Source organism: Pituophis catenifer, unplaced genomic scaffold, assembly GCF_029215685.1.
Source record: "Pituophis catenifer annectens isolate HBS135680 unplaced genomic scaffold, rPitCat1.0.hap2 SCAF_2, whole genome shotgun sequence".
Taxonomy (NCBI): Eukaryota; Metazoa; Chordata; class Lepidosauria; order Squamata; family Colubridae; genus Pituophis; species Pituophis catenifer.
The window spans coordinates 45,046,630-45,065,652 of NW_027256882.1; the positions used below are offsets into that span (position 1 = coordinate 45,046,630).

The 19,023-nt window shown below is 37.1% G+C and overlaps 1 protein-coding gene across 1 annotated transcript in view; it reads left to right on the plus strand.

Moving 5' to 3' along the window:
* The first annotated feature begins 3,116 nt into the window (after positions 1-3,116).
* Positions 3,117-19,023, plus strand: part of PRKAR2A (protein kinase cAMP-dependent type II regulatory subunit alpha) — a 71,104-nt gene continuing 55,197 nt past the window's right edge. Inside the window, exons 1-2 of the mRNA XM_070936809.1 lie at positions 3,117-3,448; positions 15,236-15,271. Coding sequence (XP_070792910.1) covers positions 3,181-3,448; positions 15,236-15,271 — 304 coding nt within the window. The 5' untranslated portion in view covers positions 3,117-3,180. The remainder of the gene's footprint in view (positions 3,449-15,235; positions 15,272-19,023) is intronic.

The window sequence follows — 19,023 nt, forward strand, 5'->3', positions numbered from 1 at the left end:
ATACAATGTTTGCAAGAAAACAACCAAGCTCAGGGAGCACCAAAGACTTCACAAAGGCATCTCAGCCCACAGAAGCAAAAGGCGCATGGGAAGTATCTCAGAAGGGACGCTTCCTAATTTTCTGGAAAGTAAAAGTGCTTTCAGACTTGCATATTTTATCACTTTAATCTGACAATAAAGATAGGGTTGATACTCATGGTTTGTATTTCCTGCCTGGACTACTTCAAAGGGGTGACGTATGGATAACCTAGAACTATAGAGCTGGTGTTAGGAAAATGAATGCTTAGAATGAGCTGAAAGTAGCAAGAGATACAATTTTTTTTTAGTTATGTTCAAAACATAAAGAACGAGCATACCCAACTGCTCAGCAGAGAAGGCTAAATGCTGATAGGTAATAAAGAAAAGCCAGAGCTATCCAACTCTTATTCAGTCTAAAAACAGATCAAAACCCTTTCACTAGGAAAACAGGATGAAGGGATAGAATTTAAGTTTGAAGTTAATAAACTTTTGGTCAGGGAATACCTCCTTACTTTGAGTTTAAATTTCTAAGATCTGATAAATTGTATACTTAGAAACTAGCTGAACGACAGTTTCTGGCAAAGCACTTATATATTATCCTTCAGAAATCCTTCAGTGAAGTACCAAATGACCAACAAATGTTACTTCTGACCTTCCAAAAAGGAAAAATCCAGGGAACCAAAAAGTCTGACGTTGATCCTGAGAAGATTCCAGAGCACATCATAGATCAGTCTATAAACAACATGAAACAAATGCTATAATTATCCAGCCATGTACAAATCCTGCTAGACCAAACTTATTTTTTGGTCAGATTGCACATATTAGGAATGCTGGGGACACAATATGCCTTTGTTTCAACAAACATTTGACAAACTAAGTGTAAATTGAATGGCCTGACAGCCAAATGGATATACAGGTTGATGGACATATTTTGCTTTAGTGCTCCATCTATGACTTGGAGTCTTTCTCTAATGCAGCACGTGAGGCTCAGCTGGCTTGCTGAACAGCATACCAGAGGAATACATTTATTGTTTTATTATTTTAAAGTGTTTTAGGCCAAAAGATTTCTTAAATGACTTACTGATAATTTTTGCATGGAAACTCTCAATCTGAAAGACATGACACAAAAGGAATAAAAGGAACAGAGAGAAAATCTCAATACTGATAAAATTAAATATTTTATATGTAACATATATGCAAATCAGAAGCAGTTGACTGATAGGATAGTTTTCTGAGCAGTTTAACATTGCTATGTGATAATGTTGCATAAATAATATTCAGGTATAATGTTGAGAGTGAAAACACATTTTTAGATAAATATGCAAAAGTGTAGCAGAAGGAAAGATGGATGAAAAAGTTAGTGGTTTAATAGAGAAATTAAAATTTCCTATCACAGAAAGAAAAACTATCACTTGGGAAGCATGTGATCTCATGAGGGTTTTTGTGATATCACTCAACCCAATATTGTTACATCACCAAGGCTGAAATTGAGGTTTTAGGCTCTTGCTAAATCTAAAGTTATGAACAGCTCATTGTTGTTCATAACCTCATATATCACAAATGAATGAGATATGCAAGTGATTAAATATAAATGCTTGTTGGCCCATAAGACTCATGACCCTACAGTCCAAATCCTAGTGGCTACAACATTTAAGTCATTGAGGCCAATTCCATACTCAGTACAAGAATCCAGATTAAAGCATCCTGCCATATACCGTAGTTGTGAAGCCTCAACTTGTATACACCCAATTGGAGTCTCACACTTCTCTGGATATTTGGTGCCACTTCCACAATTTGGTGCTTGCTTTCCTTCTGTTTAAGAAAAAAAGCTGAAGGCATCTAGTCCATATTCAGAGCAGCATCTCTACCTTTTGTAAGAAGCAGGGTGGTAGGGATTTAGTTTAAATTTTTTTGTCCACCAGGAAGCACATTTTAGGGACCTCTTGTATTAGTAAAATAGGAGGGCTAGATGGGGATAATAACTTTTGTTTACAGAAGTGATAAAGGAAGAGCTGACATAATACTTGCCAATTATTCCACTACCTGAGCTAACACTGATGAAATAGCAAGATAAAATCTTTATTTCTTTTACTAAATATAACGCCTCTCTCTCCCATACATCAAAAAATGGCTAATAATGTAATGCCGCCACAACCAAAACATGATTTTTTTAAAAAAAAAATCCAGAAGTTTTGAAAATCAAGAAAACTAAAAAAAAAAGATCCGCTTTGGAAAAATGTTTACATTTGCACGTTGACAAACTTAATTCACATTTTTCAAACGGCTGCCTTTAAGTAAAAGCAGCTGGATAGTTAGTTGGTGGTTCATTGTGGAGCCGAGGGGCAATTTCTGAACAATTTTGAGGTGGGCAATTTACGGATTTTGGGAAAGTTACTAAAGAAGAGTCGTCGCGTATTTTCCAATCATCGGGAAGACAACGAACCGATGTCAACCCGAAGCACAACATCATCGCAAACAACCCCCCCCCTTTTTTTTTTTTTTTAATCACCGCAACCCAACCAACCCTTTCCTTCCCACAGCCGGCTAAGAACCCGCGAAGGAATTAACAGTACCAAAACGCGGGTTCTCCCACCTGAAACCCGGCCTTGCTCTGCGCACGCGCGACGTCGACATCGCCCACCCTTCCATATTACAGTTACTCCTTTAAACGCGTTCCATTCGCGCGCCCCTTCTTCGGTATTGTGACGCAAGTGATTCCACCCATTTTTTTTTCCCCTCCACCTAATTCACGCCTCCCACCTCGGGCGCCGCCGCCGCCGCCCCCTTTTTCTCCCCACCCCCCCACCTCGCCTTCGCTCGCGCTGTTGGCCGTTTCCTGCTTGGAGCGCGTAGCGCGTTGTGCGCTTCCGTCCCAGTCCCTCCCTCCCTCCCTGCCGCCCCGCCCCCCTCCTCCCCCCACCCTCAGTCCCTTTCTTTCTCGCGTGTCAGGCGGCGGCGCGAGCGCGGCTCCCTTGGCGCTGAGGGGGGGGAAAAGGGCTCGAGAAGGGGAGTGAACCGCGGTGGGAGACCCCGGCGCCGGCCCCCATTTCGGAAGCTCAGGGGTGGTGGGGGGTGGGGGAAGGCGGCGGCGACGACGGTTGGCACTTAGGGCGACTTCGCTGTTCCGTTCCCCTGACTTGAATTCGTTGGGAGCTCGCGAAAATGAGTATCGAGATCCCGCAGGGTTTGTCGGAGCTGCTGCAGGGCTACACCGTGGAGGTGTTGCGGCGTCGGCCGCCGGATCTCCTCGACTTCGCCGCCGATTACTTCGGTCGCCTGAGGGATTCCCGCGACCAGCAGCTGCGCGAGGAGGCGGCCGCCAGGGGCAAAGGAGTCATCTTCGACGGGGAGCCTATGCAGACCGAGTCAAACGGCGAAGAGACGAGGAGGGAAGCGGCGGCCGAGGAGGACTCAGACTCCGACTTCGAGCGTGAGTTGCGGAGGGGAGGGGGGAAGGGAGGGGAGCCCCCCCCGCTGGGGTGGGGGGGTGTCTCTCTCGCCACGCGCTGCGCAACCTTTTCTCCCCTTTTTCCTGGCGGGGGGGGGGTTGTGGAATCCGAAGATCCTCACGTGCGGAGGGCTTTTCCCCCCCCCCCTCTCTCTCTCTCGGGTTTCTCTCGCTCTCCACTAGCTCCGGCGGCTCTCGGTGTTAGGATGGGGGAGCCCCCGGGCGGGTACTTCCAACATGCCGTGCGAACGGTGGAGAGCGGAGAAGAGAGAGAAAGAGAGAGAGAGAGAGAGCTCTTCGCTGTGTGAAATCCTGCCCTGCCTCCCTCAAAGCAACGGTGGGGAGGGTGGGAGAGAGAGGCAGGGTATAAATTTACCAGGTTAATATAGCAATGCCCAGAACATTGTTTGCGGGTATTGGGTGCTGGTGGTGCTGGTGGTGGTTATTCTTTGAATGCGGAAAAGTAGGTGTGACCTTATGTGGGAAAATAAAAGACACCCTTTTTAGTGTGTTTTTGCTTCTTTGCCTCCCCTCGTTCGTTTTGACGTGGAAAAGAAAACGATAACTGGATCTTTTCAAAATGTTACTTTACACTCCTGCCTCGCTTCAATATGCCTGGGCGACTATTGCTCCAGGTGTGGAGGTGACTCTTTGAATGAAAAGTCTTTCCTTCTCCATTATTTTTTTTTAAAAAGGGAGCCAGCTTGGGAAAAAAAAACAAACCAAACAGCTTCTAAGGTATTCCTTGATTAGAGAGAGAGAAAGGGAGGGGAGGCCTGAAGGTGGATTAAATATACTGTTCCTTGTGATTTTAAGAATAGGGGCAGCCTTTTCAGTGTCCAGGTTTTTTTGGGGGGGTGGGGATGTGTGTGATCAGTTGTATTGAGAAGAGAATAGAGAGAGCCTCCTAAGATTGGAACACAACAATTTATGAATAGTAGTTTGTTTTAAAATAGTATATGCTAAGAGGGAGGGAGAGAAAGATTGGAAAAAGATCGTATCTTGAATGATATCCCCTCCCCCTTCTTAGTAAAGGAATTTCTTGAAGATTCTTCAAGAATCTGTCCATATTCTACCATGTTTTTTCTTGAACGCAGCAGCTTTTTACATCTTATCCACTTTTTTTCAGTCCTCCATTTAAAAGAATATTTAGAGAATGTTTCCTGTATTGTCTCATTATTTTATTTACAGCATATTTTATGCTTCATGGTAAGCAATGAAAAATATTTTGAAAACTCATTTCTAAATAGCTATTTGCATATTCTTGGTTCAAAATTGGGTTACTTCATGTTCAAAATTGTCCAAAGGAGCTTGCCAAAGTGTGGATTAATTATCTCATAATTGGAACATAGTGTAAGTAGCTAATCCACAAAGCAAGCCGTTAAAAATATTCTGAGTACAGGGACCAGAAATTTGAGGAGAATATGCCATATTGTATCAGGATTCCATTATTTAGTTCACCACCCTTGGGGAACATTTAGGGAATCTTAGAATTAAGTGATATCAGTGTTGTCAGACACAACATTCTATTTTTGTAAGTGTCAAAAGTGAAGGTGCTATTTGAAAACCTTAGTGATAGAATAGTGTCTAACTTTTAACCGTTAATCGAGAGGTTAGTTCAGTTGATGCTTACAGCTTTCTGATCTCTTTTCCCTGGTTGGTAAGTTATGTGCTATGTACTGTATATAAATGAGTTAACATGTTTCTAAGTTTAGCATATGATAACAATCAGGGAAGAGGAAGTTTTCAGAGAAATGGGTATTCTGAATTGTATCTTTGTAACTAAAATGGTTATGATGCTAATGAGATACTTTTCCTGAGATGGGAAGTAGGAAAGACCCAGTTAAAAAGCTGTTTTTGTACAGTGTGTATCAGGCTGTTGCTAGGGAGAGCAAAAATGAACAGAAATGGAATGCTGTGCATTATGGGGAAATTCTTCACTTTCTAGGTGGTAAAATATTGGTAGGGCTTTTTGTAGAAAAATGTCATTTCTGAAGACCTGAAATTAATGCAACATTTAATATATACCATGATTTACACAAAATTTAAAAAATGCAGATTAATTAAATAGTGTCAAGTCTTACTAGGCATGGCAAATATTAAATAAAATGAATATTAAATTAAACCTTGCTGTTAAATTTGGAAAAACCATGATACTCTTTTTCAAATGTAGATCTATTTAGTGGGTCTGGATTGTGCTTTTACCTCCAAACCAGACTTATAATTAACTAATTAATATTCTGAATTCAGAAATAGTTACCTTTATCAGTATGAATGAGTGACTAATTGAAATAATTAAGATGTACAGAAAAAGTTAGATCAGTTATTAAAATCATAACTTAGAACCTTAGTAGTTAAGTAGCTTCAAATCCATTGAGATAATGTAGGATATAAATCAGAATGTTTTCCTAGATACTTTGTAAAGTATTTATGTATGGTACATTAAAACTTTGCTGTGAGCCTTTAAAGAGTTATATCCATTAAATTAAACATTGCTAGAAAAGCACCTGCATTTATAGAGCATGCCTCAGTTTTAATTTGTTAAGGAAAGGCCAATTTGGAAAAGAAAGCAAAAATACAGAGTTTCCTAGTAACTGTTAAAATAACAACATAGAGTGGTTGGAGTAAAATGGTAAATCTGATAGTGTAAACAGCAGCAGTTGGTGTACTGTAATTAAAAAATTCTGTCTGTTAACCATGTTAAGGCAGTGATTCAGAACATACTTGTTGGAAGGAAGATTCATTGAAATAGAACAGTTTTGACCAAAAATTGTTGGAATAAGCTGCTGAAACACTTAATGGTGATTATGCAGAATTTCCTTTAGTTTTAAGGCATTTTAACATAATTCAGTGTTTTATTTTAATTTGACATAGCTTTTTGTGAAAAGTCATTAAAATAGCCAGAAAACCCATGTTGTTGCTATATTAAATGTCACAGTACAAGAATAAAATGAATAAAATATACCTTACTATGTTTGCTATATTGTTATACAGGTAAGTTGTCTATTGAATTGAGCATAAGTCTTAGTGATTACAGGATTATTGAAAAGCGGATTAAAATATGGAAAAAGAATGCTAACTGGCCAGACTGGATTATAACTCCTTTATGATAAGAAGCTGAGTCAAGTGGGATGCAGATATTTGATGAAGTACAGTAATCTTTAACCATTTTTGTGCTGGAAATTGGAGCTAAGCAACATTTTGAGGAGTACAAATGTGCATTATGGAAAAAAAATGTAATTTCAAAGGAGAATTGATTGGAAAGCATAATTTCTTTTGGTAGTACTACAGTCCTTGTGTGCAAAGGATAAGGTAGTCCTTTTACTGACAAAATAATATAATCTTGGTTATCTTTGGCACATGATAAATTCTGAGCAGTGTTTAGTCTGCTTTTATTTTCTTTGGAATTTGATATATTTTGTCAAGCATGATGGGAGATAGTCCAAAAGCCAGAGAGCATTGCTTTTTTTAAAGGGTTCTTGGAAATCTTTCTAAAATCTCTTGGTAGATGCTCTCCAGAGTTTTTACAGCAACTATTATACTGAGGACAAAACAGGTTTGCCTCCATGAGATTTCACAGTTGAAAAAAATATGTTTGCCATGTTCTACTGTTTTAGGGAGTATAGAGTATGTATAATTGAATTATGAAATACAACATTGTCACTCTATGATTCTATGGTATAAGAGCAATAAACCTTTTTAAAAATATATTTTAATCAAAAGCAATAATATAAATATGGTGGTGTTCTCTGTGCTTTTCTTTTTCACCTGTGTTCCTTTAGTTACAATATATGCCCCTCTTTATCCTTCAAGTGATAGCATTCTAAGCAGATGCATTTTAATTTTTTTCATTGTAGTCATAAATCATATCTAAAATGGCAATTATATTTCTTCTCCCCAAATCCCAGAAGTAGGATGAAACATTGACTTTGCTGGAGCTCTCTACTGTAATTATGTTATGATTATATCCTTGTTATTGTGTGTTAAAAGTAAATGTTCATGTCATGTAGTTTGTAACTATTGAACATTGTAATTGAACTCTCAGCTATATATTTTATAGCTGATTAGTTTATTTTGACATAGTAAATGTTTGTTTGGGTACTCATTTTATTACAAAGTTGATAGCTTTGAGTATTTTTTGTTCCCTAATTTATCCATCTATTCCTATGCTAAGTGTGTCAAAATTTTAAACTGCTTTGGAAATTTGGGTGGTGGATAAATTCTTATATCAATAGTAAGGTAATATATTTGATATCTGCTTCTTAAAATATATTAGATAAGATAACCAGTTGACAGTTGGGTAAAATTGTGCTACATATAGATATATTTAATACTTACAAACTTCCAAGATTTCCTGAGGAAGTAGAAAATCACCATTGCTCATTCTTTGTCTAAAATTCAAGTGAAGTTATACACTGCAGTACTGAAATGTAGCAGTACATGTGGCCATATAGTAAAGATTGCAAGTGTTGTGTGCATAATACAGTGGCAGGCATGCAGGCAGGCAATCTTCCCCTACTTAAAAAAAGTTTTGTTTACAATGATAGTGGGTTGCCAGTCATATAAACCAAAGACTTCAGTTAATGTTGTCAAATTTGGTGTCTCTAGTTTATCAAATACCAGTTAGATAAAAGTCCCTTAGATAATGTTCTAAATTACAATGATATCCAGAGTATCCTCTTATATTGGGTTTAAAATATTTCCAATTAAGTTCCTCTGTTCCTGAGTACTGTAATTGTTTCTTTGCTTTTTGTTATATTAAGAAATTCAAAGAAACATTAAAATTTAGAATGCAGTGAAGTTTATATTCATGGTGAAATAGGATTTGCTTTCCTCTTCTAATGGAAACATTGAATACAATACTGAAGAAAGCAGATAGAGGGAGGTAGTAATAAAAATGTATCCCTACTTTTTCATGTCTATATGCAGTTGCTGGATGTAGTCATGCATTGGCATGACTATTATGCCTGGAGGTTGTTATGGTCTGGAAGGGAGAGACAAATTTACAGAAAATCAATCTTAACACGATTGAATGGCTGTGACTATAAACACACTATGACTCAAGAGAAGTACAGTATTTGTTTCTGGGCAGGGTCACACCCCTTTCAATACAACTGGTTTACAACTTGAGATGGTGGGGTTCTCCTGGACTTGCAGCTTCTATTTGAATTGCATATGGAAGCTATGGCAAGAACTTAACTTTTTTTGCACGAGGAGTTTTGGAAATCCAAGAGGTCATGATTGGACTGCTGTACTTAACTAAACATTAGTTAAGGGCAAAGTTTCTAAGGATAAGGAGTCTCATGAAATCTGACCACCAACATTTCAGAAGGAAGAGCACTAAAATGGGGTGTGGAAAAAGCCCGTCTATATTTATCTTGAATAAATATAGATGGGCTTTTTCTATAGTCCATTTTGATCTATCTTGATTGTATAAATATCTGGCAATAGAGGGTTTGCAGCAGTTAATATTTGGTGATAAAATTCAGGAACACTGGTGAGATTACTCCAACAATGTCTCTGTTTTGTTCTTTTGCCATTGATTTAGCTTCCACAAGTTTTGGCTTTTTTTCCAGACTAAGTAGAATTATAGTAATATTCGTCCCCATGTCTTTGCGTCTTTGCCTCCATTCTATTAAAGTTTCATTTGCTAACATGTTTTCTTAACTAGACTTTACTTGTGGCAGTAATGTCTTAGACCTAGTCTAGATACATTCATTGTTCATATATTTGTTTTGTCATTTGCTTTTACTTCATGTTCACATCCTGGAAATGATCCAATTGCTTCAGTATAGTTCTTCATGATATTCCACATTCATTAATCATTCATTCTTATCCCACTCTGTTTTACTACAAAATGCACACTTAAGTACTTCATTACTTTTATATTCAACAGTTTTCTGTTTCTCCTGACACATCGGATTTAATTGACAAATCCAACTTAATAAAGTGGATAGAAGCCTGCTTTTCTATACAGCTGTTTTTGCTTCTTTAAACCAGGAATTTTTTATTTTCAGGCAAGTTTGGCAGTTCCAGGGTCACATATGATTTATTACCTAAGGTTGTTCCCAACTTTCTAGTGAAAATATTTTTTCTTCATGCATCAAAGATCTTTGACTATACTTTATAGAGGCCTCATAAAATAGGCTGAATTTTCTTTCAACAGATGTTTACTCCTCACAACAGATCTCATATTCTTCTTCATATTTCTGTCAACTTTTGCACATTTTAAAATGTCTTCATCTCCTTTTCCACCTTTGATAAGCATTCTATCAAGGTGTTTAAATTCATGTACTTGATTTCTATTTTTCCTGTCAAAAGACAACTAACTACCCTTAGATTAGCAGACCTTGGTTTAGCAGATTCAGTGGATACAGTCCATTTGCCATTTTGAACATGCATTATACATTATGGATTTTATGCATTCTGCAAATGTATAAAATGTGTATGCAGCTCATATTACATTTTTAAAATCTATAACATACAATATGCAAAATCTATCCCATCCATTGTTTTGTGAAGGTATAAAATCCCCCTTGGGTTTAATGGACCTATTTCCCTACATTAGTTAAACCTGTGTTTCAACTTTGATCCATTGATTTCATATCCATACTTTTCATTATTTTACTTTTTACATTTGCTACAAAACGTTTGGGTCCTCAGCCAGCCCAGTATCATTTGAATGCAGAGGAACAGATGCATTCACGTCCCCATAAATAACACAAATTTATCATCACCACAAGCATTCCTTATATATTTATCCATAAATACATTAAGCAACAAAGAGAACATTACATTTTTTCTTTATTTCTTAGGGTTCAAGGACTATAGCAAGTCTCCCCTGCTATATCTCATTAGAATGGCAGATTGTTCCCAGAGAAGGCAGTCCCAAAGATATCCAGGCCTATTCCATAAAGGGATTTAGAGGTGACATCAGCATCCTGAATTGTACCCAGGACCCTATTGACAATCATGGCAGCTCCTGAAGTAATGATGTTACATAGGAGAGCCAAGTTATACCCATTATTTCTCAGGCCATTGCATTCTGGACCAGCAGAAACTTCCAAATCATCTTTGAAGACAGGCCCATAAGAGCAAATTGTAATACTAGTCCTACAGTTATAACCATTCATTTAATGACCATTTGAAGTTACAACTGCACTGAAAAAAAGTGACTTGTGACAACAGTTTTTCACATGACTGTTGCAGCATCCTTACGGTCATGTGATCAAAATTCAGTTTCCGAGTCTCTGGGGAAGCTGGCAGCAAAGATTGCAAATGGCGATCATCTGATTATAGAGTGCTGCAACTGGTTGTTAAGTATGGATTGGTTGCAAACTGCCCAGCTCATAGACATGCAATCATGAGGGTGCTGGGACAGTTGAAACTCTGAGGACCAGTCATAAATGCCATTCAGTGCCATTGTAACTTTGGATGATCACTGAACAAATAGTTGTAAGTCAAGGACTATCTGTAATATCTGGCTAATAAATAAAACTTAATATCTATCTAATGCCAGCAATATCTGACTACAAATTTCTTTGAATTTTGTTGAGTCGTCCAGGGTCAGGCCTATAAGTTTAATAAAATATGATTACACATACAAATTATCTGCCAAGATATGCTTTTGTTCAACTGATCCAAGTACCAAACAATGATGTTGGTAGGTGAAAGAAATAAGGAAAGTGTATGGAGAAGTTGGAAGGGGGACTTCAGATATTCTTATGTATACTGAGTATTCATGCTCATGTGATGACAAAAACCATTTCTAAATACTGCAGCCATAGAAGAGATGGTCTTGGAACCAATTAGACAGGAAACAACTCCAAAATTAATCCTAAGTGAGGTTCATGATCCAATGCAAGATGATGTTGTGTTACTGATAAGGAACAGCAACCACAATGCTCTTTATTATATATGCAAGTGGAAATTGAGAACAGACTAAAATATAGTCACATTTGAATACGAAAGGGTTAGAAAATTCTAAAAAATGGACTAGTGATAAAGAGGCTTGACACTTGGATCTCTTGAAATGCCAGAAAACTGTCAGGGAAACAATATAACACCATTTTTTTTAAAAAGGAACCTAAGGAGGATTTGAGAAATTATAGCTTGGCTGTTATCTGTTACAGCAAAATCATCATTCGTATTCAATCATGCTGAAAGAAAATCAGCATGGATTCCATAAAGTTAAGTCCTGCCTCACTAAGCTTCTGGAGTTTTTTTTTTAAACGTCAATTAGCACTTGAATGAAGCATGTTTGAATTTACACAAATGTCCTCATTAAACACTCTTGAATAAATCTTACTATCATGTATAAGAAGTCCTCTGTCCTTTTAAGTTTTGATTAAAAAGAAAAAGCAAAAAGTGGGAAATAAGAGATTTTTTTTCTTTGTGGAGGGAAGTTTGTAAAGAATTTCTTAAGAATTTCTGCTATTTCATTTTTTGCAAACTTGACCATAAACTGCTTGAGTCCTACTGTTAGGTAATGAGATTTGTGGGTGATAAAAAACTAAAGGTTTTTTAAATACTAGCATTAACCATGGAACAATGGCAGGAAAGGGTATGTCTTGCTCTTCTGTTTCAAAGCACAGCAGAGGCACTTAGGTAGCTACTACATAACTACACTACAGAAACAATATCCTGGGCTAAGTTGTTCCTTTTAGTTCCTTAAGTTGCCGTATTCTTTTGTGGATCTCAAAGGCAGACTGCAACAGTTGGGTAGAGGAGTTCTTGTGGAAATCTTTAGGGTGGTTTTGTCTGAGCATGCAGAAGAACCAATTTCTTATTCCTAATGTACTTGATAAGAATACATAGCTGACCATGTCACTGCACTTGTGGGTCTTCAAGACCTTACCATAATGACAGGAACAGATTTGCCCACCTCTACCAAAGTGAGCAATAAAACCCACAAGGATCTAAAGCCTTCTTTCCTCTCTTATATAAAAAATGACAATGGCAGTGAAAGCAGGGAAGTATTCTCCTCTTGCTCTTACTGTTTGTCTTCAACACTGGAAATGTAATGATTCTAGGCAGAAAAAAATTCTTTCGTAAAATGCTAGAGTTAATTTACATGAATGTTTTGCCTCAAGTTATTTTGAAAGAGACTGTTATGTAGCTGATTTTTTTTTTTTGTTTGTTCCAGTTCTTCAGGGAAAAATAAAATGATGCCAGGAGAAGGGATTCCAATGAGGAACTGTGGACTTTCCCCCTAGATTTTCATGTTTCCCTATGAATGAAATTATGCTTGTTAGTAGCAGGTTATGGGTGGAAATAAGACATATTCATCTGTGAAAAGCAGCATCAGAGGTAGGAAGGGTTCTTCAGTCTAAAATGTAGAAGAGATGCCATCAAAAATTCTTTTTGGCTTCTAGCAGTGGGAGCTTCTGATTCTGTGCAGAAGGAAGACTAGAATCCAAATGATGGCGCGAAAGAGAATGACCATGTGTTTCTTTGAAGGAAGTCACCTTACATGGAGATTCTGTTAAGCAAAAAGATGCAGTCGAAGGAATAACATTGCTTTCATGATCCATTTCCCCCCCTGATTCACAGGATCTGTTTTTGTTGCTTGTATTTTATTCCTCTTAATTTCATTTTTAGCTGAATGAATTTTCTGTTGACATACAGTAGGTGTATGCTATTTCTGTTGACATATAGTTGCTATTTGTTAGCCTGGTTGCTGTTGTGATACCAGTTTTGGATAATTTATTATTATTTTGTTAACATGTAACTGCTTATGCAAGGCAGTCATATGTCTGTTTAGATCAAAGTCTCCAAACTGGGTAACTTTAAGACTTGGGGACTTCAACTCCCAGAATTCCCCAGCAATGTTAAAGTTGCCATGGTTGCACACCCCTGATTTATTTTTACCTGAGACAAAGGAAAATGATTAGGTTTGATATTACATGAATATGCATAACATGGATTAGGCTTTAAATGAATAGAAATTATTTCATACTGATTGATGATCTTGTACAGCTTTAAAATTCATGTCAGAATATTTGATAGTAGCTAGTATCCAATAGCATGGGCAACTCAAAAACATAAATTAGTAAATCATTGCAGACCTTTAAAAAAATCTATCTCACCCTCCATCCTCAGTTAAATGAATCTAAAAGTGTTTCCTCATTTTATTGGTAATACAAAATACCAATGATGAAATAGATTAATCCACATATAAAGTTGAATATTCATCTTCATGTCCCAGTTACTTATAGATAGCTAAATGTATTGCCTGTCTGATTGCTATTCCTTGACCAGAATTAGATTCTGATAGATGTTTTCAGAAGAGGAATGACTACACCCAAAGGGTGATTCCTGGAAAATACTTTTACAGCAAGATTGATTATGGCAGATAGCATAAAAGTGAAAAGATTCTTCCAGTAAGAAGTTTAATCTAGAACTACAGGTAGTCCTTGAGTTACAACTGTAATGGAGTCTGCTCATCACGGTTGCAACTACCGTATTTTTCGGAGTATAAGATCCACTGGACTATAAAACGCACCTACCTTTTTTGGTGAGGAAAACAAGAAAAAGAAATCTGCCTCTGCCTCCCAGCAATTTTGCCTCTTTACAGCAAACAGCCTGCTGTACTTTCATTTTCGTTTTCAGCATAGCTTGGAAAAAAAAATCTGCTCCAGCAATTTACCTCCTTGCAGCAAGCAGCAGAGGCCCATGCAAAACACTGAGAGCAAAACAGCTGAGAGTCGGAAGGCCAATCAACTTGTACTAATTAGGCTGTGCTAAAGCTGAAAGGAGCTGTTTCTTCTTGCTGCTTGCTGCAAGGAGGTAACTGCTGGGAGGCAGAGGCCAAAGGGTGGGGGCCAGTGGTTGGGTGGGGCTACATTCAGTGTATAAGACACGCCTAAATTTTCACCCCCTTTTAGAGAGGGGAAAGGTGCGTCTTATACTCTGAAAAATACGGTATTTGCACCAGTCATTAAGCAAATTACTGGAATTGTTGAGCAAACTAATTGTTCACTATGGGTGCAGTTTTACTGAAGGATTACTAAAGAAGTAAAGGACAATTTTTGGCATAACTGCGGGGGGGAGGGAAACTGTGAGAAATTCGAATCTGGGTCATAAGTACCCCACAGATAGATCATCTAAACAACCATTTGTAAATTGAGGACTATTTATACTTAACTTTTTACTGTGTACTGTAACAGTTAAGTCTGAGCATCTGTTTCATGAAAATTAAATCCTATGAAATACTGTAAAAGCACAGCAAATTGCTTTGGGCAATTCTTACCTACAAAGAAGGACCTTCTAACAAATTACTGAGATTTGCATTTTATTGAATTTTAGATATATCTGCCAACCTGACATTTAAGCAGCAATTTACTTTAGTCAACCAAGAATTTCATACTTGTTTATGGACTGCATATAATACATGTTATATTTCTCCTCTGTGTTTATGAGAGAATTGAAGAAAAAAAAAACTCTTATAAGAAGGAAAGCCTTCCTTCTGTGCCCAGTTTATAAAGGCAGTTTTCTATTCTATTCTCTTCCAGCAGCACAGAATTTGCTTTAATCTTAAAGTTCTTAGAGGTATCTTTTTGTCAGGGCTTCAAGTTAATTTCAGGAAAATCTTAACATTAAATATGCAGTTAAAATAAAGCTTTGGAAGTTTAATTAAAATCAGTAATAATAAAGCCAACCTGTTACAGGATAACAAGTTGATGAATCTGTTGTTAGATAATTATGATCCTCTTTAATAATTTTATCAACCAGTTATTTCCTAACCGAACTTTTTTGTTTCTGTTGTAGCCCCTGTTATTAACAAGTTTAACAGAAGAGTATCAGGTCAGTATTCTTTTATGATATAATTTAAACAGTTTTTTCAGTGATTACCTTAGTGTGTGTGTATTTTTCCAGCGTTGCCGAATAGTAAACAAAGGATTTGCAAAAATTAACACTCTGTGTAGCTGCAAGTGTCGAAGAAACCCAAGTAATGACTTCAAGAAAATTAGAAGAAGAAAAAGAAAAATTGCAGCCCTAGATTGTTTTAGTATGGATGCTGTTTGCTTTTACTAATATAAAGGTTAAAATTAAGTTTATGGGATAAAAAGTGAAAAAGTCATAATATTGACTAAAATATTCAGGCCTTTCCATGAACAAACGTGAGAGGATAGAATATTTTTAACTTTCCTTCACAGTAAACATGACAGACTGCCTTATTTTGTTCCAAATTTCTTATTTGATTTATTTTTATTGTATTTACCAAGAGTTATATACTGCTCCAATTAAAACAATGATTGAGTATCCTATATTCCTCAGAACAATATAGGATTAAATTACATCAGAGAACTACAAACAGCACAGCAATAAAATAATAATACTGTTATATTGAACAATATAGATTTGTAGTAATACAATAAAACTTCACAAAACATGTGAATGTTTGAGCCAAAAAATATTAGCAATTCATAAGCTTGTATCTTTCTGAAACTCTAATAATGTTATGTAAATATTTTATTCGAAGTTTTGTATAAAAGTGAATCTGTTGAGTCATGCCATCAAATTTTGTAACTTCTTAGTATGTTGTTTCATTAAGATCTACCGTATTTTTCGGAGTATAAGACGCACCTACCTTTTTTGGTTGGTTTTTTTTAAAAGTTTTTTTTAATTTTTTAGACAAACACACATACAAACATACAATGTATTTTCTTTGAACAGAGTATTTGGCTGGTTCACAAATTTAAACAGTGTTTAGTCATTTCAATTAAATTTACAATTTCTATATTTCCTTTTTGCCATATTTATTCCTCATCTATTTTTTTAAAAAAACCAATATTACCCTTCATTCTCATCTCTAATCTTAATCAAATTCAATTTTTCCCTTCTATATTATACCCCTTCCCATTGTCATCTATTTTTATATCCATCTTCACATTGGTTAATTATTTAATATTACAATTGTTTAATACAAATTCAACATTTTTATATAAATCAATTAGTTATAACTATCTTTTTTGTATATTAATCAATATGAACATGAATATTCCAATTATTTCCATGCAATCCAATTTCTTACAAATCAATTATATTTACCAATAATAATAATAAACCAAATAATTTTCCCCATATATTCCTCCAAACCACAACCATTTCTGCTTTCAACACAATATACAATTAATAGTATCTCAATTATTAGAATTTCCTAGTTAAATAGAGCTTTTTTTCTTCTGTGTTTTAAAATCTTGAACTCTCCTCTTTTGCCCTAAATTTCCCATTGTTTGCACCTACCTTTTTTGGTGAGGAAAAAGAAAAAGAAATCTCTCTCTGCCTCATATTGTCACGTTGCAGCAAAGAGCCTGCTTTACTTTCAGTTTCGTTTTTTCAGCATAGCTAGGAAAAAAAATCTGCTCCAGCACTCTTTGCAGCAAGCAGGACAGCCCTGCGCAAAACAGCTGAGAGCAAATCAGCTGAGAGTCCGGAGGCTGATCTAATCAATTTGTGCTAATTAACCTATGCTGAAGCTGAAAGGGGCTGTTTTTTCTTGCTGTTTGTTTGCAAGAAGGTAACTGCTGCGAGACACAGGCCAAAGGGGTGGGGCCCAGTGGGTGGGCAAGGGGTACATTTGGTGTATAAGACGCACCTAAATTTTCACCCCCTTTTAGGGGGTAAAAAGGTGCGTCTTATACTCCGAAAAATACGGTAATTGAAGTAACCCTAAATTGTTACTTTACAATATAAATTTATGTTGAAATTATAGTCCAATTTTAATATGGATTTATTCCAGATATTGCTAGAATGGATCTATTAGCCAGAGGCACACACAAACTATAAGTAATAACTCTACGGTTGGGGGGGGGCGGGAGTGCAAACAAATCAGGGTTAGCAGTGGGCTTGCACAAAGAAAGGATAAATAACAGAAATTGCTAAAGGGAGTGTACCTGAGGAGCCTGAGCTAGGCAAGTCCCAAGCACAGCAGTATGTTGCAAGTTAAGAAGAGCAAAAGAAGTCAAGTCATCTACTTGACTGGAAGAAGCAGGATTCAGCCAATTATATAAAAGAGATGACTTGTGCTATTGACTCTTCCTGTCTGTTACTCTGTCTATGCAGGTAGCCTTGACTTATAACCACGATTGAGCCCAAAATTTATGTTGCTAAGTGAAACATTTGTTAAATGAGTTTTGTCCCATTTTATGACTTTTCTTGGTGCATTTGTTAAGTGAATCACTGCAGTTCTTAAATTAGTAACACGGTTGTAAAGTGAATCTGGCTTTCCCATTGATTTTGCTTGCGAAAAGGTCACAAAAGGGGATTATATGACCTCGAGATACTGCAACCGTCATAAATATGAACCAGTTATCAAACATCCGAATGTAAATCACATGACCATGGGGATGCTGCAGTGGCTGTAAGTCTGAAAAATGGTCATAAATCACTTTTTTCAGTGCCGTTGTAACTTTGAATGGTCACTAAATGAACTGTTGTAAGTTGAGGCCTGCCTGTATACAGTTGTTGAGTTATCTGGAACTTTAGACTGGAAAGACTGTTCTTGGAGTTTTTTGAACATGATATTTGACTCTGGACATTTGTGAAAGTTAACTTTTATGCCTATTTGCTATGCAGAAAGCCTTGAGTTTGTGGTATGTTCTGGGTTATTGTGAATTAATATTTGAATCCTCTGTCAGAAGCTGACTGTGAGCATTTAACTGGTAATGCAAAACAACATAATTGGAGGAGCTCCAGGTATGCAAGTATTCAAGAGCTGGGTGCTTTCTGTGGTGCTATGTGAAGAGCATGGCCTAATCCATCACCCCTAGCATGATCTATCTCCACTGGAGTGGCAAGAAAGAGAGGCTAAGCTCAAGTAGTACTTTTTAGGTAGACTCAAGACAAAGTTGGCTGGTGGTGGAGATTTTATTTATTTATTTATTTATTTATTTATTTATTTATTTATTTATTAATTTATTATCTATCTATCTATCTATCTATCTATCTATCTATCATCTATCATCTATCTATCTATCTATCTATCTATCTATCTATCTATCTATCTATCTATCTAATTTTTATGCCGCCCTTCTCCCGAAGAACTCAGGGCAGTGCACAGCCAAAGATAAAACAAGTACCCATATAAAATTTAAAAACAATTTAAAAACACATTAAATAATTTGGCCCCGACATCATTAAAACAAAAACAACCCATTAAAATTAATATTTAGGCCAACCCAGCTTGTTGGAACAATAACGTCTTGAGGGCACCGCGAAAGGTGCGCAGTTCAGGGATCATCCGTATCTCCGGGGGCAATTCATTCCAGAGGGCAAGTGCCCCCACAGAGAAGGCTCTCCCCCTGGGTGTCGCCAGCCGACATTGTTTGACCGACGGTACCCTGAGGAGTCCCTCTCTGTGGGAGCGCACTGGCCGGTGGGAGGCTATCGGTAGCAGAAGGCAATCTCGTAAGTACCCAGGTCCTAAGCCATGGAGCGCTCTGAAGATGGTAACCAACACCTTGAATCGCACCCAGAAGACCACCAGAAGCCAGTGCAGTTCGCGCAGGAGTGGTGTTACATGGGAGCGCCGTATCACTCCCATAATCATCCGC